General features: G+C 49.3%; 1 protein-coding gene across 1 annotated transcript; it reads left to right on the top strand.

The window, feature by feature from the left end:
* Positions 1–4,870: 4,870 nt before the first annotated feature.
* LOC149440456 (uncharacterized) lies at positions 4,871–22,684 on the top strand. The gene is made up of 2 exons (XM_089658588.1): positions 4,871–5,235; positions 19,390–22,684. Exon 2 carries the CDS (start codon positions 19,629–19,631, stop codon positions 20,049–20,051), a length of 423 nt encoding a protein of 140 aa, XP_089514714.1. The 5' UTR covers positions 4,871–5,235; positions 19,390–19,628; the 3' UTR covers positions 20,052–22,684.
* The last annotated feature ends 571 nt before the right edge of the window (positions 22,685–23,255 follow it).

Below are 23,255 nucleotides of genomic sequence, written 5' to 3'. Positions count from 1 at the left end.
AGTATGTTAGTGGCATCTGCTCCGCCCACTTCTCTCACTTTGTTTCTGGATCCTAGGGGCAAAGCAACACAAGCTGTAGGTAGCACAGAGGTGACTCCTCCCACCCCACCCCTGTGATAACTGTGGCTTCCTTTGTGACCACATCCTCACAACGCCCCAATCCTGGAAGAGCTAGGACATCCTCAGGTCCCGTATCTCAGAGTCCAGCTGAAACATTGTTACCTGCTGTAACTGGCTGCATACTATCCACACGGCCTCCTTCATTGGTTGGATCTGCTCCGCCCACTTCTGTCACTTGACTTTCAGATTGGATCAAAGAAAGTCATAGACACAGTAGGGATGGCTCCTCCACCCCGTGTGACAACCATGGCTTCCACTGGGATCACAGCTCAACTACCCTACTCCTACTTTTATGTTACACCCCTCCCCCTCTCTGAGCTACCAGAATATGGAGGACACCCCTCCCCCTCTCTGAGCTACAAGAACATGGAGGACACCCCTCCCCCTCTCTGAGCTACAAGAACATGAAGGACACCCCTCCCCCTCTCTGAGCTACAAGAATATGAAGGAAACCACTCCCCTTCACTGAGCTGCAAGAACATGGAGGACACCCCTCCCCCTCTCTGAGCTACAAGAACAGGAAGGACACCCCCTCTCTGAGCTACAAGAACATGAAGGACACCCCCTTCCCCTCTCTGAGCTACAAGAACATGGAGGACACCCCCTTCCCCTCTCTGAGCTACAAGAACGGACACAGACAAGAAGCTGAAGGAGAAACTTCTGGAGAGATCAGGAAAGAAGGGGGGCCATGGAAGGGGGTACAGGGGGGACACTGGGGTGGGAGGAAAGGAACCATGGGGGGGCAATGTGGTGTCACTATGGGGGGAGGGGCAGTATAGGGAAGATCAAAAACAATCAGCTGATGGAGAACTTTTCACACAGGACGTCCTAAGAGAGAAACATTATAATCCCCCATACAGTGCAGGAAATGCGTATTTGCTCCCCGGCTGATGCTGAATGTTCGCCCCTCACACAGAAATGATCGGTCTAACAATGGAATGTTCGCCCCTCACACAGAAATGATCGGTCTAACAATGGAATGTTCGCCCCTCACACAGAAACGATCGGTCTAACAATGGAATGTTCACCCCTCACACAGAAATGATCGGTCTAACAATGGAATGTTCGCCCCTCACACAGAAATGATCGGTCTAACAATGGAATGTTCGCCCCTCACACAGAAATGATCGGTCTAACAATGGAATGTTCGCCCCTCACACAGAAATGATCGGTCTAACAATGGAATGTTCGCCCCTCACACAGAAACGATCGGTCTAACAATGGAATGTTCGCCCCTCACACAGAAATGATCGGTCTAACAATGGAATGTTCGGTGTAACACTGAGAGACAGAATACAACAACAAATTCAGCAGAAATGCGTCTAACAAATGATGACGGATCTGCATGTTCATGAGGGAAAGAAGGATTTGATCCCCTATCATTCAGCAGGATTTCTGGCTCCCAGGTGTCTCTCATACAGGTAACAAGCTGAGATTAGAAGCAGTCCCTTAAAGGGAGTGCTGCTAATCTCATTGTGTTCCCTGTAAAAAAGACACCTGTCCACATGAGCCATCAAACCATCAGATTCCAAACTCTCCACCATGGCAAAGACCAAAGAGCTGTCCAAGGATGTCAGGGACAAGATGGTAGACCTACACAAGGCTGGACTGGGCTACCAAACTATGGCCAAGCAGCTTGGTGAGAAGGTGACAACAGTTGGTGCAATCATTCACAAATGGAAGAAACACAAAACAAGTGTCAGTCTCCCTAGGTCTGGTGCACCATGCAAGATCTCACCTCGTGGAGTGTCAATGATCATGAGAACAGTGAGGAATCATCCCAGAACTACACGTGAGGATCTTGTCAATGATCTCCAGGCAGCTGGGACCACAGTCACCAAGAAAACAATTGGTAACACACTACGCCGACAAGGACTGAAATCCTGCAGTGCCCGCACGGTCCCTCTGCTCAAGAAAGCCCATGTCCAGGCCCGTCTGAAGTCTGCCACTGAACATCTGAATGATGCCGAGGAGGACTGGTGGGAAGTGTTGTGGTCAGAGGAGACCAAAATCCAGCTCTTTGGGATCAACTCAACTCGCCATGTTTGGAGGAGGAGGAATGCTACCTATGACCCCAAGAACACCATCCCGACTGTGAAACATGGTGGTGGAAACATTCTGCTTTGGGGGTGTTTTTCTGCTAAGGGGACAGGACAACTACACCGCATCAAAGGGATGATAGACGGGGCAATGTACCATCAAATCTTGGGTGAGAACCTTCTTCCCTCAGCCAGGGCATTGAAAATGGGTGGTGGATGGGTGTTCCAGCCTGACAATGACCCAAAACACACGGCCAAGGCAACAAAGGAGCGGCTCAAGAAGAAGCACATTAAGGTCCTGGAGGGGCCTAGCCAGTTACAAGACCTTCATCCAATTGAAAATCTGTGGAGGGAGCTGAAAGTTCGAGTTGCCAAACGTCAGCCACCAAACCTTAATGACTTGGAGAGGATCTGCCAAGAGGAGTGGGCCAAAATCCCTCCTGAGATGTGTGCGAACCTGGGGGCCAACTCCAGGAAACATCTGACCTCTGTGATGGCCAACAAGGGATTGGCCACCAAGTACTAAGTCATGTTTTGTGAAGGGGATCAAATCCTTCTTTCCCTCATGAACATGCAGATCCGTCATCATTTGTTAGACGCATTTCTGCTGAATTTGTTGTTGTATTCCGTTTCTCAGTGTTACACCGAACATTCCATTGTTAGACCGATCATTTCTGTGTGAGGGGCGAACATTCCATTGTTAGACCGATCATTTCTGTGTGAGGGGGAACATTCCATTGTTAGACCGATCGTTTCTGTGTGAGGGGCGAACATTCCATTGTTAGACCGATCATTTCTGTGTGAGGGGCGAACATTCCATTGTTAGACCGATCATTTCTGTGTGAGGGGCGAACATTCCATTGTTAGACCGATCATTTCTGTGTGAGGGGCGAACATTCCATTGTTAGACCGATCATTTCTGTGTGAGGGGCGAACATTCACCATCAGGGGGGAGCAAATACGCATTTCCTTTACTGTACATTGTATTATCCCTCCAACTGTACTGTATTACCCAGGAGGAGGGAGGGCTGCTGGAGGAACCCCCCCCCCCACCAAGCCAATACACAAACACATTCATCCCATAATAGTATGCTCCCAAGCAAGACACACAATAGAACAATGGGATGCAATCACATGGCATTAAACAATGAACAACCCCCCCCCCCCAATATTAGGACAGATCACCCTGCACCCCTAACAGGCACAGGGTGACTTACACATACAAGGGATATGGGGAGCTCAGACAGGGGTCTCCCCACCTCTCCTCACCCAAAGTGACTCCCATCACAAATTGTTTTTTTTTTTAATTTCAAAACTGTTTTTGTTTATAGCACCAAAAATAAGAAGCGCACAGGAGATCAAATACCAAAAAAAAGCTCTATTTGTGTGAAAAAAGTGCATACATTTCATTTATGTATCGTATTGCACGACCGCGCAATTGTCAGTTAAACTAGTGCAGTGCTGTATAGCAAAAAAAAGTCATGAATTCCATGATCTCCCCATAGTCTGCAGACGATATAACGGTCACACACAGCAATCAATACCCACTTATTGGGGTCCTTTTCCCATAAACATGGAGCGGGAGACATTTTGGTGAAATTTATAACTAACTTTGAGGTTACTTTATATATTTTATAGCTGAAAGTACAAAATATCATTTTTCTTCTAAATTTTCGGTCTTCCTTTGTTTATAGCGTGAAAAATAAAAAGCGCGCAGGTGATGACATCCCACCGACAGAAAGCTCTATTTGTGTGAAGAAAGGACGGATATTTAGTTTGGGTGCAGCGTTGCACGACCGCGCAATTGTCAGTTACAGAAAGAGGCATGGCCATGAAGGGGTGTACATCCTGCGTAGGGGGAGGGGATAAGGACACAAATTGGCGCTTTATTCTCATGGAGATCACATGGTTATTACTAGGAGGAGACGGAAACATTTGCTGGGTATTGGAGATTTTGTGAGATGGATGGATTGGATGGCGACTGATTTGTATGGAGACATAATATAGAGCGGGAGGAATCCATGGTGTATTGTCACATGTATGAATGCAGGATTGGGGTACTATCCGTGTATTAGGGGGACCAATGACACCTTGGCTAGTATTGTAGATGAATCTGGGGGCGTCGGGGGCAATCTTCTTATGTTTATGGCCCTTTAGGGCAGATGTGATTTCTATGTATTTTATGGGAGATTTTCTCTGTATATTGGGAGTTTCCATCTTGTTGTATCATGAATGTAGTATGGAAGATGAGTCCTATGTACTAGGAATGGTCATTGGAAGGACAGAATAGGAGCCACATGATTGGCTGGCCAACCCCGTGACAGTATAGACTAGTGGGTGACATTGATTGAGATCTGCCCGCTGTGTGTATACAATCACCCGGCTAATGTCTGATATCAGGGGACAAAATGTGCCAGCATTCATATCAGACTAAGGGAAAATGGCCGCCGGAGGAGGGACAGGCGGGCTACAACAGAATGGAGGAGGGAGATCTAATCCACTGTAATGTGATAACTGTACGAACATTGTATTAGACTAAGGGAAAATGGCCGCCGGAGGAGGGACAGGCGGGCTACAACAGAATGGAGGAGGGAGATCTAATCCACTGCAATGTGATGTGTATAACTGCGAGAACATTGATATCAGACTAAGGGAAAATGGCTGCTGGAGGAGGGACAGGAGGGCTACAACAAAATGAAGGAGGGAGATCTAATCCACTGTGATGTGATAACTGTGTTTCATTGATAATAGAAGGGTTCGATCCGCCATCGTCTTTTGTTTTTCAGCTTTTTATCCTGTTGTTTTATGATATTCAGCTTTTTTTGGGCCAGCACCATCTAGTGTCTGCTCTCCACACTGCACCCTCTGTATGAATCTGTCAGGTGTCATTTCCTGTCTGGGTCACTTCCTGTCTGTGTCACTTCCTGTCCTGTATCACTTCCTGTCCCGGGAACACTTTCCTCCTCTCAGCCATTTTAGATCGGCTTCCAGAAGGTCCTGTGATTGTCGGTCTCCATCCTGAACACACGGCCACCATAGGGCCAGCATGGGATCTTCTCCATGTCAGAGCACACGGGTAAGTCAGGTGAATCTCCTATTCCTGGTCCCGGCTATAGATGATCTGCGTGTATACATGTATATATATATATCTCAGCATCTACTTCTCAGTGTTGGTTTCCTCCTCATTGCCGGCCATTAAATGGGCCTCAGAATGGCTCCGGTATTCCCTCCTAGGAAGGACATTCAGGCCGATCTCCCACCATGTTCCTCTGATGTGTCCGAGACAGAATAACAGGAGAGACACCAGGAGAACCCGCTGGGACCTGACACTCCGAGAACCAGAGTTATGGTGGAGTATAGACCCTTCCTGAGATACTCCTCCCTGGGAACCGTCATACCTCCGTACTCCTCTCCTGTACATACCAATCACTGTCATACCTCCGTACTCCTCTCCTGTACATACCCATCACTGTCATACCTCCGTACTCCTCTCCTGTACATACCCATCACTGTCATACCTCCGTACTCCTCTCCTGTACATAACCATCACTGTCATACCTCCGTACTCCTCTCCTGTACATACCCATCACTGTCATACCTCCGTACTCCTCTCCTGTACATACCCATCACTGTCATACCTCCGTACTCCTCTCCTGTACATACCCATCACTGTCATACCTCCGTACTTCTCTCCTGTACATACCCATCACTGTCATACCTCCGTACTCCTCTCCTGTACATACCCATCACTGTCATACCTCCGTACTCCTCTCCTGTACATACCCATCACTGTCATACCTCCGTACTCCTCTCCTGTACATACCCATCACTGTCATACCTCCGTACTCCTCTCTTGTACATACCCATCACTGTCATACCTCCGTACTCCTCTCCTGTACATACCCATCACTGTCATACCTCCGTACTCCTCTCCTGTACATACCCATCACTGTCATACCTCCGTACTCCTCTCCTGTACATACCCATCACTGTCATACCTCCGTACTCTCCTGTACATACCCATCACTGTCATACCCCCCACACTCCTCTCCTGTACATACCCATCACTGTCATACCTCCATACTCCTCTCCTGTACATACCCATCACTGTCATACCTCCGTACTCCTCTCCTGTACATACCGATCACTGTCATACCTCCGTACTCCTCTCCTGTACATACCCATCACTGTCATACCTCCGTACTCCTCTCCTGTACATACCGATCACTGTCATACCTCCGTACTCCTCTCCTGTACATACCGATCACTGTCATACCTCCGTACTCCTCTCCTGTACATACCCATCACTGTCATACCTCCATACTCCTCTCCTGTACATACCCATCACTGTCATACCTCCGTACTCCTCTCCTGTACATACCGATCACTGTCATACCTCCGTACTCCTCTCCTGTACATACCGATCACTGTCATACCTCCGTACTCCTCTCCTGTACATACCGATCACTGTCATACCTCCGTACTCCTCTCCTGTACATACCCATCACTGTCATACCTCCGTACTCCTCTCCTGTACATACCCATCACTGTCATACCTCCGTACTCCTCTCCTGTACATACCCATCACTGTCATACCTCCGTACTCCTCTCCTGTACATACCCATCACTGTCATACCTCCGTACTCCTCTCCTGTACATACCCATCACTGTCATACCTCCGTACTCCTCTCCTGTACATACCGATCACTGTCATACCTCCGTACTCCTCTCCTGTACATACCCATCACTGTCATACCTCCGTACTCCTCTCCTGTACATACCCATCACTGTCATACCTCCGTACTCCTCTCCTGTACATACCCATCACTGTCATACCTCCGTACTCCTCTCCTGTACATACCCATCACTGTCATACCTCCGTACTCCTCTCCTGTACATACCGATCACTGTCACACCTCCGTACTCCTCTCCTGTACATACCCATCACTGTCATACCTCCACACTCCTCTCCTGTACATACCCATCACTGTCATACCTCCGTACTCCTCTCCTGTACATACCCATAACTGTCATACCTCCGTACTCCTCTCCTGTACATACCGATCACTGTCATACCTCCGTACTCCTCTCCTGTACATACCCATCACTGTCATACCTCCGTACTCCTCTCCTGTACATACCCATCACTGTCATACCTCCGTACTCCTCTCCTGTACATACCCATCACTGTCATACCTCCGTACTCCTCTCCTGTACATACCGATCACTGTCATACCTCCGTACTCCTCTCCTGTACATACCGATCACTGTCATACCTCCACACTCCTCTCCTGTACATACCCATCACTGTCATACCCGCCACACTCCTCTCCTGTACATACCGATCACTGTCATACCTCCGTACTCCTCTCCTGTACATACCCATCACTGTCATACCTCCGTACTCCTCTCCTGTACATAACCATCACTGTCATACCTCCGTACTCCTCTCCTGTACATACCCATCACTGTCATACCTCCGTACTCCTCTCCTGTACATACCCATCACTGTCATACCTCCGTACTCCTCTCCTGTACATACCCATCACTGTCATACCTCCGTACTCCTCTCCTGTACATACCCATCACTGTCATACCTCCGTACTCCTCTCCTGTACATACCCATCACTGTCATACCTCCGTACTCCTCTCCTGTACATACCGATCACTGTCATACCTCCGTACTCCTCTCCTGTACATACCGATCACTGTCATACCTCCACACTCCTCTCCTGTACATACCCATCACTGTCATACCTCCGTACTCCTCTCCTGTACATACCCATCACTGTCATACCTCCGTACTCCTCTCCTGTACATACCCATCACTGTCATACCTCCGTACTCCTCTCCTGTACATCCTAGGGTGTCAGGATGGGGGGCGGTTATATTTGAATCTGCAGCCACTTGCTGGAGATTTGGATTGGTATCAATGCTGCAGACGTGTTTTTCCCCCACAGTGCCCACCGTTATACAGCTGGGAGTGTGAGGACTTTAGTAATTCCGAATGTCGGCTGTCATGTGGAAGTGATACAAGTGGCTGTAAAGCCACCTATCATTCCCACACCCACCACTGAGATGTGCCCCTCCCCCCATTACACCATGTGGGACAGCAGAGCCCGGTGCTGTCATGGTGGGTGTCACTGGGAAGGGTGGCGGGAGCTCAGCGGACCTCCTGTACACAGACCAGGAAGTGACATGTATGACGTGGATGACATCACTTCCTGGACTGGAGCTGTCATTCTCCGGGATCAGTGCCGGGGAAGCAGCTGATGGAAGGCGGTCTGTGTTCCATCATCTGCAGTGGAGTAGACAGGAGACATCCAGAGTCTAATAGACCCCGGGGGTCTCCATAAAGAGAACCTGTCACCTATATGCCATCATACAGGAGGCTATTGGTCCTTTACATGATAGCAATACACATTACAGTGCCTTGAAATGCCCCCCCATGTTGTCATGTTACATTGTATTTATCGGGATTGGATGTGATGGACACAAAGTGGCACATAATTGTGAAGTGGAAGGAAAATGAGAAATGGTTTCCAACATTTGTGACCAATAAACCTGTGAAAAGTGTGGCGGCATTTGTATTCGGCCCCCCGGAGTCAGTACTTTGTAGGACCCCCTTTGGCTGCAATTCCAGCTGCAAGTCTTTTTGGGGATGTAACTGAACCGACCCCAGACTGCGCTTAACTACTTTCATTAGAATACCGCTTCCCCCTCCGAACACCGACCACGGACACCACAGCCGACCATACAAGACCAGACGACACCAGTCCTGAAGTAAACCAGGAGGTAGACTACTTTATTTGAACACAGATACAAGATATACACACCGCAGACAATCCCCCCTCCCTGCATAATGACCCTGGGGCGGGGCAATCTACATTTAGTAACAAGAAACACGCAGGTATTCAAACTTCACACCAGCAGACAGTCCCATCAGGAGGGAGGGCTGCTGGAGACCCCCCCCCACTAAGCTAATACACATAAACACACACATCCCATAAACGTTTGCTCCCAAACCAGACAGACAATAGAACATTGGGATGCAACCACACAACACCAAACAATCCACAACCCCCCCACCCCACCTGTCTCCTAGACATGTCTACACAATATTAGGACAGATCCCCCTGTACCCATAACAGGCACAGGGTGACTTACACATAAGAGGGATATGGGGAGCTGAGAAAGGGGTCTCCCCACCTCTCCAAAGGGGGCTGTGTTCCATGGGCCCCGCACCCAAAGTCACTCCCATCATATATCGCACCTTTTGGCAGGGGACTAACACAGGAGGAGACCCCAAACGGGTTGACTCTGAAGTTAGTCGGTACCTCCAGTCCCCCAATGCAGCACCGACACAGTACCCCAAATAAATTGTCCCACACAAAGCATTACACACCGAGCCAACCTCTGCCTCTCTCGTAGAACATACCCGCCGCTGGGAAGAAGTATGGACTGGTTCTTCTACCTGATGTTCTCTCAGCCACTGGTGAGAAGACAGGGTGGCTGGGCCGGCTCCATCATGCTGTTGGGGATCTGGGCGACTCCATCATGCTGTGGGGGATCTGGGCCGACTCCATCATGCTGTGGGGGATCTGGGCCGACTGCCCAGCATCCCTGTGGTGACTGTAGTCTCATCCACTTTGACTTGATGGACACCCCCCAGTGTTTGCAAAGTAAGGCTGACATCCTCCTGTCCCAATGCCAGACCCTTTTCTGGGGTTGTGTCAGTGGAGACCGAAGTCCCATCCACGGTCATCAGCTCAAACTGCCGTTGTGAGGTGCCGATTGCATCCTCTTCCTGTAGCTCCTGCGGTGCTGATTGTTGTGGGCAGAGGTCAACCACGCCATGCCCTGATGCCAGCTCTTCTGCTGGAGGCATGCCGGCTGGTTCCTCCTCAGCAGAAAAGTCAATCAAGTCCCCAGTTTCTGGAACTGGTGTCTGGGGATAGGGGTTCACCATCTCCTATCCATGGAACCCAGAAGATGTTACCAGTGCTGGGCAGAGGCTAGCAGAGCTCTGCCCTTTTGTTAGCACTTCAGGTTTGAGGATGGCAATCTCTGGAATTTCCACTGCCGATTCTTGGGCATGCTGCTGAACATGTTTTAGCAGTTGCCTGTATGCCCTTTCCAGATCCTGTTCTTTCATCAGTAGGTATTCCAGATCTGGTTCAAGCTCTGAGACTCCTGTGAGACTGAACATAGCCTCTCTGTCTTCTCGCAGGTCCTCAAGGGTAGGTTCTCCTTCATTGCCAATCACAAAATGATCTGTAAGGCTCTCCCACAGCAATCCAGGACCACCAAAGTCATATCCCTCCGGAGATCTTTCTTTTGTCACTCCTAAATATTTCTGCTCTGCATGCCATTGCAGAGCCCAATATCGGTTGTCCAGCTTTGTCTCCTGCTGGACCAGCCTGTCCAACTCAGTCACCCATTGCTCCTGGGGTCGCTCTCCCAGGAATGGCATCCGTAACTTCCGATGGTTCCTGGCCCGTTCCCCTGGGGTTGGATAGCGCTTGTCCTTGTACATACCAGCAACCTGGAGGGTTCCTCTCCAAAGCACCTCCCAAATCCACTGCCTGAGCTCCAAGTACTCATCCGCAGACACAGTCCTGGGGTATGATGCAAGAACAATCCGCAGCAGCCCCGGGAACTCTGATGCCAGGTCCACATCTCCACTGGGGTGACCAACATCTACTTTCCTGATCTTGAATCCCGGTAGTGGTTTGGACGTGTTCACAGCCAGGAAGCACAACCTTGCCACCAATGTAACGGAACCGACCCAGACTGCGCTTGAGTACTTCCGTTAGACTACCACTTCCCCCTCCGAACACTGACCACGGACACCACAGCCGACCATACAAGACTAGACGACACCAGTCCTGAAGTAAACCAGGAGGTAGACTTTTTGATTTGAACACAGATACAAGATATATACACTCAGGGGACAATCCCCCCTCCTTGCATAATGACCCTGGGTGGGGCAATCTACATTTAGTAACAAGAGACACCAGCAGACAGTCCCATCAGGAGAGAGGACTGCTGGAGACACCTCCCCCACCAAGCCAATACACATAAACACATACATGGCGGGTCAATCTACATTTAGTAACAAGAGACACACAGGTATTAAAACTTCACACCAGCAGACAGTCCCATCAGGGGGGAGGGCTGCTGGAGACCCCCCCCCCCACTAAGCTAATAAACTAATACACACAAACACATACATCCCATAATATTTTGCTCCCAAGCCATACAAACAACAGAACAATGGGATGCAGCCACATGTCATTAAACAGTCAACAACCCCCACACAATATTAGGACAGATCACCCTGTACCCCTAACAGGCACAGGATGATTTACACATAAGAGGGATATGGGGAACTGAGACAGGGGTCTCCCCACCTCCACCCAAAATGACCCCCGTCACAGATGTGTATGGGGGAGGGGTGAGAAACTTGGAGGGCTATGTATGTGTATGGGGGAAGGGTGAGAAGCTGGGAGAGATGTGTATGGGGGAAGGGTGAGAAGCTGTGAGGGGATTTGTATGGGGGAGAGGTGAGAAACTTGGAGGGAGGGGTGAGAAGATGTGGATTGATGTGTATGGGGGAGGGGTGAGAAGATGGGGATGGATGTGTATGGGGGAGGGGCGAGAAGCTTGGTAGGGGTGGGAAGTTGGGGGAAAAATGTGTATGGGGGAAGGGTGAGAAGCTGGGAGGAATGTGTATGCGGGAGGGGTGAGAAGTTTGGGAGGGATGTGTATGGGGGAGGGGTGAGAAGTTTGGGAGGGATGTGTATGGGGGAGAGGTGAAAAGCTGAGGAGGGATTTGTATGGGGAAGGGGTGAGAAGTTGGGGAGGGATGCAAATGGTGGAGGGGTGAGAAGTTGGGGGGAAAAATGTGTATGTGTATGGGGGAGGGGTGAGAAGCTGGGGAGGGATGTGTATGTGGAAGGGGTGAGATGTTAAGGAGGACTTTTGTGACGGGAGTCACTTTGGGTGCGGGGCCCATTGAGCCCAGCTCACTTTGGAGAGGTGGGGAGACCCCTGTCTCAACACCCCATATCCCTCTCCCTGTGCCTGTTGGGGGTGCAGGGTGAGAGTGTCAGGGAGCGAGGAGCCAGACACACAAGGAGGTGCAATTAAAGGTAGGTTTATTATACAAAAACAAGACAGAGTCTGCAAGTCCAACAGCAACAGCGGATGACTTGGTAGAACAGTAGCCAGGAAGGATGGTCGCCAGAGCCGGGGTCAGAAGCCAGGAAGGATGATCGCCAGAGCCGTGGTCAGAAGCCAGGAAGGATGATCGCCAGAGCCGTGGTCAGAAGCCAGGAAGGATGATCGCCAGAGCCGTGGTCAGAAGCCAGGAAGGATGATCGCCAGAGCCGGGGTCAGAAGCCAGGAAGGATGGTCGCCAGAGCCCGGATCAGGAGCCAGGAAGGAGTCTTGCCAAAGCCGAGTCGGTATCCAGGAGAGCAATGAGAAACTAAACAAGAGGTTGCTGCTGTGCAACAGACAGGACACAAATGCAATGGACAGCTACAAACAGCAGACTTATATGTGATAAGCCGCCACCTTCTGGGGGAGGAGCCGCAGGGGGCTGAAAGCATGAAGGATCCCACAATGATTTGCAGACACCTAAGATGGATGCCAGCACATGGAGCAGCACAAGCCCTGAGGAAAGGTAGGACCTTGACAGTACCTCCTCCTCAAGGGCCCCTCCCCGGCTCAACATAGGGCTTCTGGGGAAAGCGGGCGTGAAAAGTGCGGAGGAGGGCAGGAGCATGAACATCCGCTGAAGGAACCCAGGAACGCTCCTCGGGACCATAACCACGCCAATGGACCAGGAACTGCACCCGACCTCGGACCAACCGAGAGTCCAGGATGCGGCTCACCTCATACTCCTGATGACCGTCGACCCGGATAGGACGAGGCCGAGGCGGAGAGGCAGTAAAGAAATTACAGACTAGAGGCTTCAACAGGGATACGTGGAAGACATTGGAGATACGCATCCCAGGAGGAAGAGCAAGGGCATAGGCAACCGGGTTCACCCTGCGGAGAATGAGGAAAGGACCAACAAAACGGGGAGCCAGTTTCTGTGCGGGCACCCACAGATTGAGGTTACGAGTGGACAACCACACCCGATCTCTGACCTGGTAAGAAGGAGTGGGCAACCGTCTACGGTCAGCCTGGAGCTTCTGGCGCTGAGCTGAGTCCCTCAAGGACCTCTGGATCTGCCCCCAGGAGGAAAGTGGTTATCCACAGCTGGAATGTCCTGTGGCGAGAACAACTCGGGCAATACAGCGGGTTGGAACCCATAGTTGGCCATGAAGGGAGACATCCCGGAGGAGGAGTTGACAGCCGAGTTCCTCGCAAACTCTGCCCATGGCAGGAGATCGACCCAATTGTCTTGATGGTCTGATATATAGCAGCGAAGGAATTGTTCCAGGGCCTGGTTGGAACACTCCGCAGTCCAATGGGGGGGTGGTAGACCGAAGAGAAAGAGAGCTTGATACCCAACTGGGAGCAGAATGCACGCCAGAACCTGGAAACAAACTGGCTCCCACGGTCCGAGACAATCACCTTCGGCAACCCATGCAAGCGAAAGATCTCCCTTGCGAAAATCGTAGCCAGTTCTTGCGCAGTCAGCAATTTCTTGAACGGGACACAATGGCACATCTTGGAGAAACGATCAATGACCATAAGAATGACCGTATGGCCTCAAGACGCAGGGAGGTCTACAGTAAAATCCATGCCCAGGTGTGACCAGGGATGCTCCCCATTGGGAATGGGTTGCAGAAGGCCCAATGGAAGATGCCGAGGAGATTTATTCTGGGCACAGACAGAACATGCCGCTACATATGAGGCGATGTCGGAACGGAGAGATGGCCACCAGAATAAACGAGAAATGACCCAGGACAACTGGTTCCTCCCTGGATGACCGGCAGTCTTGGAATTATGGTAGGTACTCAGCAAGCGGGTGCACAATCCCTCAGGTACAAAACATCTACCAGCCGGTCTCTCAGAGGGAGCATCAGTTTGAGCCACCAAAATCTGCTCCCAAAGGGGAGAAGTCAGGCTGGTACGAATGGCAGCAAGGATCTGATCCGGAGGTATGACCGAGGTCGGCTCAGAGTCCTCCCGAGACAGCTTAGAGTATTGCCGCAACAAGGCATCAGCCCTGACATTCTTGGAGCCAGACAAAAAGGAGACCACATAGTTAAAATGCGACAAGAACAGAGTCCATCTGGCCTGATGGGGCGTCAACCTCTTACCTTCCGAGAGATACGTCAGGTTCTTGTGGTCAGTGAGAATGAAGACCGGAACCGCAGAACCCTGGAGCAGGTGCCTCCATTCCTTGAGAGCCTGAATAATGGCCAACAACTCCCTGTCTCCAATCTGGTAGTTGCATTCTGCAGAGGAAAGCTTCCTGGAGTAGAACCCACAGGAAAGTAGGGGTCCATCAGGTGACCGACGCTGAGACAAGAGGGCGCCTACTCCCGTCTCAGAAGCATCAACCTCGAGGACAAAAGGCAACCCAGGATTGGGATGAGACAGTATCGGAGCCGAAGTGAAGGCGGATTTCAGAGCTTCAAAAGCTAAGATGGCCTCGGATGACCAATCGGGATTACTACCCTTCATGGACAAATCTGAGAGAGGATTGGCCAGCGTGGAGAAGTTCCTGATAAACTTTCAATAATAGTTGGGGAATCCCAAAAAGCGCTGAATGGACCGAAGACCACTGGAACAAGGGCACTGCAGAACCGCCAAAACTTTCTGAGGGTCCATGGAAAATCCCATGGCGGAAATGATGTCGCCCAAAAAGGCAACCTGGGATCGGTGAAATTCACACTTCTCGAGTTTACAGAAAAGCTTGTTCTCACGTAATTGTTGCAGCCGCTTAACATCCTGAATATGAGACTCCATGGACGCAGAGTAAACCAGGATGTTGTCCAAGTAAACCACCACGCACTGCTGCAACAAGTCACGAAAGACATCATTAATGAACTCCTGAAAGACCGCGGGAGCGTTACACAACCCGAAGGGCATAACCAGGGATTCATAGTGGCCGATTCTGGTGCTGAACGCGGTCTTCCAGTCGTCGCCCTCCTTGATCCGTACGAGGTTGTACGCAGCCCTAAGGTCGAGTTTAGTAAAGACCGTTGCTCCCTTGAGGCGGTCGAACAACTCGGTAATCAACAGAATTGGGTAAGCATTCTTAATCGTGATTCGATTGAGACCCCTAAAATCAATGCAAGGCCTCAACTCACCGCCCTTCTTTTTCACGAAGAAAAAGCCAGCTCCTGCTGGAGAAGTAGACTTGCGAATGTGCCCCCGGGAAAGCTCATCCGCAACGTACTCCTCCATGGTCTGATTATCCACAACCGAAAGAGGATACACCCTGCCACGTGGAGGAGTGGCACCGGGTTGTAAGGTTATGGCACAATCGTATGGACGATGAGGAGGCAGAGCACCGGCGCACACCTTGTCAAACACGTCCAGGTACTCCCCATAGTCAGTAGGCAACACAGAGTCCGAGGAGGCACACAACACCTTAACAGGTCCACGTATGCAACCGGCCCCACACTGTGGAGACCACGAGAGAATCTCAGCCGACTACCAATCAAAGGTCGGATTGTGCTTCTGAAGCCAGGGATATCCCAAAACCACGGAGTAGTGCGGGGAAGAAATTACCTAGAAACAGGCCAACTCCCTGTGAACAGCCCCAATAGCTACTTCAACCAGCAGGGTGTCGTGGGTAACCTGCGGCAGTTGCAGAGGCCTGCCATCTATCGCCTTGAGGACCAATGGAGTAACTCGAGCCTGTAGAGGAACGGAGTACTGAGCAGCAAACTAACTGTCCATAAACAACTCGCCAGCACCAGAGTCTACCAATGCCTGGGCCGTCACCGAGCCTTCCGCCCAAGAGAGGACAACGGTGATTAGCGGTTTATCTTTATGGGAAACCGGGGACAAGGAAACTCCACCCAAGATCTGCCCCCAACAGGATCTCAGGTGCGAGCGTTTCCCGGAAGGACCGGACAGGACTGTCGAAAATGCCCACCGAGACCACAGTGCAGGCAGCGACCCTCCCGATGCCGAAATGCCTGCTCCCCCTCAGAAAGGCGAGCAAACTCCAGCTGCATGGGCTCACCGCCAGACAAGCCATCCCCAGGAGGCGTGGGAGGAGAGGGAGGAATTAGTGGGACAGAAAACGTAGGTGCCAATCTGTTAGGAGGCCTCCGCAGGCACTCCTTAAGTGAAGGCCTCTCCCTGAGCCTGGTGTCAATCAGGATTAGGAAGGAAATGAGTGCTTCGAGCTCCACAGGCAGTTCTTTGGCTGCAATCTCGTCCTTCAACGCATATGAGAGAAAGCAGCCACCAGAGCCTCATTGTTCCAACCCACCTCTGCTGCCAGGGTACAAAATTCTATGGCGTACTCGGCAACGGTTCGTGAACCCTGATGCATGGACATGAGTAGCTTAGCAGCAGAGGCGGAGTGAGCAGGCACATCGAATACCGTACCGTCAGAAGCCAGGAAGGAGTCTTGCCAAAGCCGAGTCGGTATCCAGGAGAGCAATGAGAAACTAAACAGGAGCTTGCTGCTATGCAACAGACAGGACACAAATGCAATGGACAGCTACAAACAGCAGACTTATATGTGATAAGCCGCCACCTCTTGAGGGAGGAGCCACAGGGGGCTGAAAGCATAAAGGATCCCACAATGCTTTGCAGACACCTAAGATGGATGCCAGCACATGGAGCAGCACAAGCCCTGAGGAAAGGTAACACCTTGACAGAGATGTCCTGATATTGTGTAGACATGTATAGGTGGGGTGGAGGAGTTTTCATTGTTTAATGCCATGTGATTGCATCCCATTGTTCTATTGTTTGTCTGGCTTGGGAGCAAACTATTATTGGATGTATGTGTTTGTGTGTATTGGTTGGTGGGGGAAGGGGTGTCTCCAGCGGCCCTCCCTCCTGATGGGACTGTCTGCTGGTGTGAAGTTTGAATACCTTTTGTGTCTCTTGTTACTAAATGTAGATTGCCCCGCCCCAGGGTCATTATGCAGGGAGGGGGGGATTGTTCCCCTGAGTGTATATATCTTGTATCTGTGTTCAAATAAAGTAGTCTACCTCCTGGTTTACTTCAGGACTGGTGTCGTCTAGTCTTGTATGATCGGCTGTGGTCGGTGTCCGGATGGGGAAGTGGTATTCTGATGGAAGTTTTCAAGCGCAGTCTGGGTCGGTTCTGTTACAGTTGTGTATGGGGGAGGGGTGAGAAGCTAAGGAAGATATGTATGGGGGATGGGTAAGAAGCTGGGGAGGGGTGAGAAGTTAAAGAGGGATGTGTATGGGGGAGGGGTGAGAAGCCCAGAAGGGATGTGTATGGGGGAGGGGGTGAGAAGCTGGGAAGGGATATATATGGGGAAGGGGTTAAAAGCTGGGAGAGGATATGTATGAGGGAGGTTTGAGAAGCTTGGAGGGATGTGTATAGGGGAGGGGTGAGAAGCTGAGGAGGGATGTGTATAGGGGAGGGGTGAGAAGCTGGGAGGGATGTGTATAGGGGAGGGGTGAGAAGCTGGGAGGGATGTGTATAGGGGAGGGGCGAGAAGCTGGGAGGGATGTGTATAGGGGAGGGGCGAGAAGCTGGGGAGGGATGTGTATGGGGGAGGGGCGAGAAGCTGAGGAGGGATGTGTATAGGGGAGGGGCGAGAAGCTGAGGAGGGATGTGTATGGGGGAGGGGCGAGAAGCTGGGGAGGGATGTGTATGGGGGAGGGGTGAGAAGCTGGGAGGGATGTGTATAGGGGAGGGGTGAGAAGCTGGGGAGGGATGTGTATGGGGGAGGGGTGAGAAGCTGGGAGGGATGTGTATGGGGGAGGGGTGAGAAGCTGAGGAGGGATGTGTATAGGGGAGGGGAGAGAAGCTGGGAGGGATGTGTATAGGGGAGGGGTGAGAAGCTGGGGAGGGATGTGTATAGGGGAGGGGTGAGAAGCTGAGGAGGGATGTGTATAGGGGAGGGGTGAGAAGCTAGGAGGGATGTGTATGGGGGAGGGGTGAGAAGCTGAGGAGGGATGTGTATGGGGGAGGGGTGAGAAGCTGAGGAGGGATGTGTATAGGGGAGGGGTGAGAAGCTGGGAGGGATGTGTATAGGGGAGGGGTGAGAAGCTTGGAGGGATGTGTATAGGGGAGGGGTGAGAAGCTTGGAGGGATGTGTATAGGGGAGGGGTGAGAAGCTTGGAGGGATGTGTATGGGGGAGGGGTGAGAAGCTGAGGAGGGATGTGTATGGGGGAGGGGTGAGAAGCTAGGAGGGATGTGTATAGGGGAGGGGTGAGAAGCTGAGGAGGGATGTGTATAGGGGAGGGGTGAGAAGCTGGGGAGACCTTGTAACACAAACAAGTCACATGACTCCGGGGAGGGAAAATGGCTAATTGGGCCCAATTTGGACCTTGTCACTTAGGGGGGGGACTCACTTTTGTTGCCTTCGGTTTAGACATGAATGGCGGTGTGTTGAGTTATTTTGAGGGGACAGCAAATTTCCATGTTATACAAGCTGTACACTGACTACGTCACATTGTAACAAAGTGTCATTTCTTCAGTGTTGTCACATGAAAAGAGAGAATCAAATATTTACAAAAATGTGAGGGGGGGGCTCACTTCTGTGAGATACTGTATGTCTCTGGCAGAACTGGCTGGATATTCTGGGTCTTGCTCCCCCCAGGTAAGTCTTCAGAGACTTTACAGGTTTAACTTTTATCCACAAAAAAAGGACCAAACCAGTTCCATCCTCCTACTAGGTAACTACTTTACAGACCCATACTTGGGGTAGACACGGGCCTCATTGATCGGTGTCAGCTATCTATGTATGGGGGGGGAGTTACTTGCCGTGTACAGCTGAATTGTTCTAAGTTGTTTCTTCTTTTCTCTGTTCATTTGTTTATAAAAGGTAAAAGTGACACCATAGACAAAGCAAGTTATTGTTCTGTATGATCTGTAACAGTGCCACAACCGCCTATACGTGAGAATGTATGACTCCATTGTCTGGGCTGAATGTTGGGAATACTGTGCGCACTTAGAAACTTTATTAATAAAATCTATTTGATTAAACATTTCTATAATGCTGTACATATGCTTTGTATGTATAAGATACATTTTTAATAATTAACAGAACCTTTATTTAGTCCTTTTATATAGAATTCTGATATTTATTTTTTATGCAGGTGGATGGGTGAACCAAGTTTTCGGTCTTGTTGATCTTCCTGAATACAACTAAGTCACATGGAAACAAGCCATATGGGTGTCCTAATTGACTGAAAGTCTTAATTGCAGTTCACTGGAGGATTCACACAGGACACAAGTCAGATCCACGTTCTAAGTCATAAAGGTTTTGGATCCTCTTCAACATTGATCCAGCCTCAGAGGTCAACAGAGAAGTGTTTTCAGTGTTCTGGATGTGACAATGGAGGCAAAATATATCACTGTAGAGAAGCCATATCAGTGTTCTAATTGTGGCAAAGCTTTTACATCGAAGTCAAACGTTATCAGACACCAGAGGATTCACACTGGAGAGAAGTCATATCAATGTTCTGAATGTGAGAAAGCTTTTACAGGGAAGTCAGAGCTCATCATACACCAGAGGATTCACACTGGAGAGAAGCCATATCAGTGTTCTGAATGTGACAAAGCTTTTGCAAAGAAGTCCTATCTTATTGCACACCAGAGGATTCACACTGGAGAGAAGCCATATCAGTGTTCTGAATGTGATAAAGCTTTTACACAGAAGTCACATCTTATCAGACACCAGAGGATTCAAACTGGAGAGAAGCCATATCGGTGTTTTGAATGTGACAAAGCTTTTACAGTTAATGCCTGGCTAATCTAACATCAAAGGTTTCACAAATTTCAGCTGCAGAGATGAAAGGGGATATTAAAGTAGTGTCCAGTGTCCCATTAGTTTCACAGCCCCAATGTCACCCCACAAGCTAGAGAAGAAGTGAACAGATAAAATGTTACTCTAAAAAACAAACTGGAATGTAATGACTGAGTGCATTGTGTTTAGTGATTATGTCCATCAGAAACACAACTAGAAGGTCTGTGAATATTTTACCTTTTGACTTTTTTTTAGATAAGCACCAATGACTGAGCTGTTTCCCTCTTGGTTCTCATCTTTATTTTTTAAGGAGCTTTGACTAAACATGTACTGCATTTTCATCATTCACCAACTGAGATGTGTTCCAAATGTTTTCTTCATTGCCAGATCCTGAGCTAATACATGACCAACACTGATACATTCAAGCATTATCAATGCTTCCTTTCCATGTTTCATCTCCTCTTATAGATGACAGCTTTGCAGGCAGGTCTGTAGCTTGGACCCCATCCAGGGAGAAGTCTCTGGTCAGTGAAAAAGAAACTCCCTAAGCGGCCAGAAGGCTTCCAACACTGATTTTCTGCTGTTTATTGGATGCATTCAACAGTACCATTTAAGTTCAGCTGCCCACTTGTGTTCCATCTGGTTTTGCTGAAAGACTCAGGGATACCATCAGGTGAAGAATGGATGTCCTTGTTGTCTTCTTCTTCTGTCCAGATATTACTCATCTCCTTAGAATATTAACACAGCACAACTGCAAGAGATCTGAATTTACAAAGTTCTACACGTGCGGTCATATTCCCGCCACTTCTGGGGACTGAAACTCCTCCAATTGGGGTTCAATTTCATGACTATGAAAGGAGGTCTCTCTTTGGGGTAAAGTTTGCAAAGAGCACTTCTTGTCTCTGGAAACGTTAGGACATTGGCAGTACCATGGGTAAAATCAATCATTACATACATTTATTTCAGGTACTTATATAGTGCCGTTAATTTATGCAGCACTTTACATATATATTGTACATTCACTTCAGTCCCTAACCCTCAAGGGGCGTACAATCTAAGGTCCCTACCTTACATTCATACACACACATACCAGGGCCAATTTAGACAGAAGCCAATGAACCTACCAGCATGTCTTTGGAGTGTGGGAGGAAACTGGAGAACCCAGAGGAAACCCACACAGGCACAGGGACAACATGCAAACTCCAGGCAGGAGGTGCCGTGGCTGGGATTCGAACCAATGACCCTAGTACTGCCAGGCGGAAGTGCTAGCCATTTAGCCACTGTGCTGCCCGTATATGGTGCATTCTGCCATTCGCATAGCAGTTTTTGTTTTTCCTAGTCTCCCCTTGTAACATTATTTGTTGATTTTCCCAGTAGATCGTTTTTTTCTACTTCCTGTAGAAGGCCAAGCATTTTGGCAAAAATGGCAGTTGGAGGGATTGGGGCAAATCCTATAACACTGCTGGGGGTGCTCACAACTGTCAGTTGTCATTCATATGGGGGGTTGGACCTTATAGAGAACCTGTTGCTGTAACTGCTGTAGAAGCGTTAGCTGAAGTTGGGCTTTACTTGTTGTGTGTCTTATAATCTAACACTTCCCTGTACAGGGTGACAACGCTGCTCTGTAATGTTCCTGCAGAATGACACAGGGCGGGGCAATCTATACTTGGCAACAAGAGACACACACCAACAGACAGACTCATCAGGAGGGCTGCTGGAAACACCCCCCACCAAGCCACTATACAAACACATACATCCCATAATAGTTTGCTCCCAAGCAAGACACACAATAGAACAATGGGACCACATGGCAGTAAACAATGAACAACCCCCACACCAATATTAGAACATTTCACCCTGTACCCCTAACAAGCACAGGGTGACTTACACATAATAGGGATATGAGGAGCTGACACAGGGGTCTCCCCACCCCTCCAAAGAGGGCTGTGTTCCATGGGCCCCCCACCCAAAGTGACTCCTGTCACATGGGGGCTTTAAAATGTGTTTTGTGTGTTTTTTCATTTACAGTGTGTTACTTTACACTTTTCTTTCTCTGAACTTTATTATTGCCATATAGGGGGTTAATAGCCTCGCATGTGATAACATATTGCTGGTCACAGATCCTCTTTAATGAAACACAAGAGGTCTATCAGACCCCTAATGTCACCTCTGGTCCCCAAAAAAGATAGTCAAGCACAGATCATGTTTGATCAGCTCCTTGAAGACACGAATGTACATCTGCCAAATCTGTATCTGAGTAGACCATAGAAGCAGCATTAGAAAGAAATGTGAGCATGGCTTCAGTCAGGCGATGGTCCTGGTGGTCATGGTCTTGTTCTCCTTCAGGTCCTCTCACCTTGTAGATGGTGACATGGACTTGTGTGGGAATGAGCAGGAGGGGCTCGGGGTTCTCTTGTACCCAATCAGCTTGTTATGGATAAAAGATGAAAGTGTCTTCTGGGAAGTTACAGGGATTTGGATGTTTAGAGGGTTACATAAGTGGGCGGGGCTGGTATTAATGAGGGGCGTGTCATATGTTAATCAGTTTCTTAGCATAGATGATATAAATGGTATAAATAGATCCTTGAAATGTAAACAATCTATCTCTTTCCTTCTGTTGTTAAAGTGTCACATGTATATGATGAATAAAGTTGGATGATATTTTCACCGCACAATACCGTGGTCTGGGTTCTTCTACAACATCCCCCCAAAAATGTCCTCTTCCAGTTCTAGGAGTCTGATGGAATGGGACACAAGCTGACGGTATCTCTTAGGCCCCTTGTACATGGGACGTGGGGTGACTCCTTTTTTGCACAGTAGACCCCACAAGGTATTTGCAGAGAGGCATGTTGAGTGCATGGAAGATTTTATGTTTTGCCACAAATGTTATGGAAAATTACAAAAAACATTTTTTTTTTACAAAGTTGTCAAAGATGAGATATTTCTCTCACAAGACATGGATATATGTGGAATTACACCCCCAACACACATTCTGCTACTTCTCCTGGGGATACCACATGTGAGAGCATTTTTGGAAGCCTAGCCACGTAAGGGGGTCCAAAATCTAATGACCACCTTCAGGCTTTCAAAGGTCATATTTAGCTTCCTTACTACCTATCCCAGTTTCAAAGGTCCTGAATTGCCAGGAAAGTTCACACACCTCCCAAATGACCCTTTTTTAGAAAGTAGACACCCCAAAGTATTTGATCAGAGGCA

This window comes from Staurois parvus, unplaced genomic scaffold (genome assembly GCF_062004578.1).
Source record: "Staurois parvus isolate SC_StPar_1 unplaced genomic scaffold, SC_StPar_1.0 ptg001080l, whole genome shotgun sequence".
In the NCBI taxonomy this organism is placed as follows: Eukaryota; Metazoa; Chordata; class Amphibia; order Anura; family Ranidae; genus Staurois; species Staurois parvus.
The sequence above is the reverse complement of the archived record's forward strand: the minus strand, read 5'-3'. Positions and strand labels throughout refer to the sequence as shown.

What these genes read in the sequence shown, in the direction of transcription:
- LOC149440456 (XM_089658588.1), top strand. Translation starts at nt 19,629, where the DNA reads ATGGAGGCAAAATATATCACTGTAGAGAAGCCATATCAGTGTTCTAAT.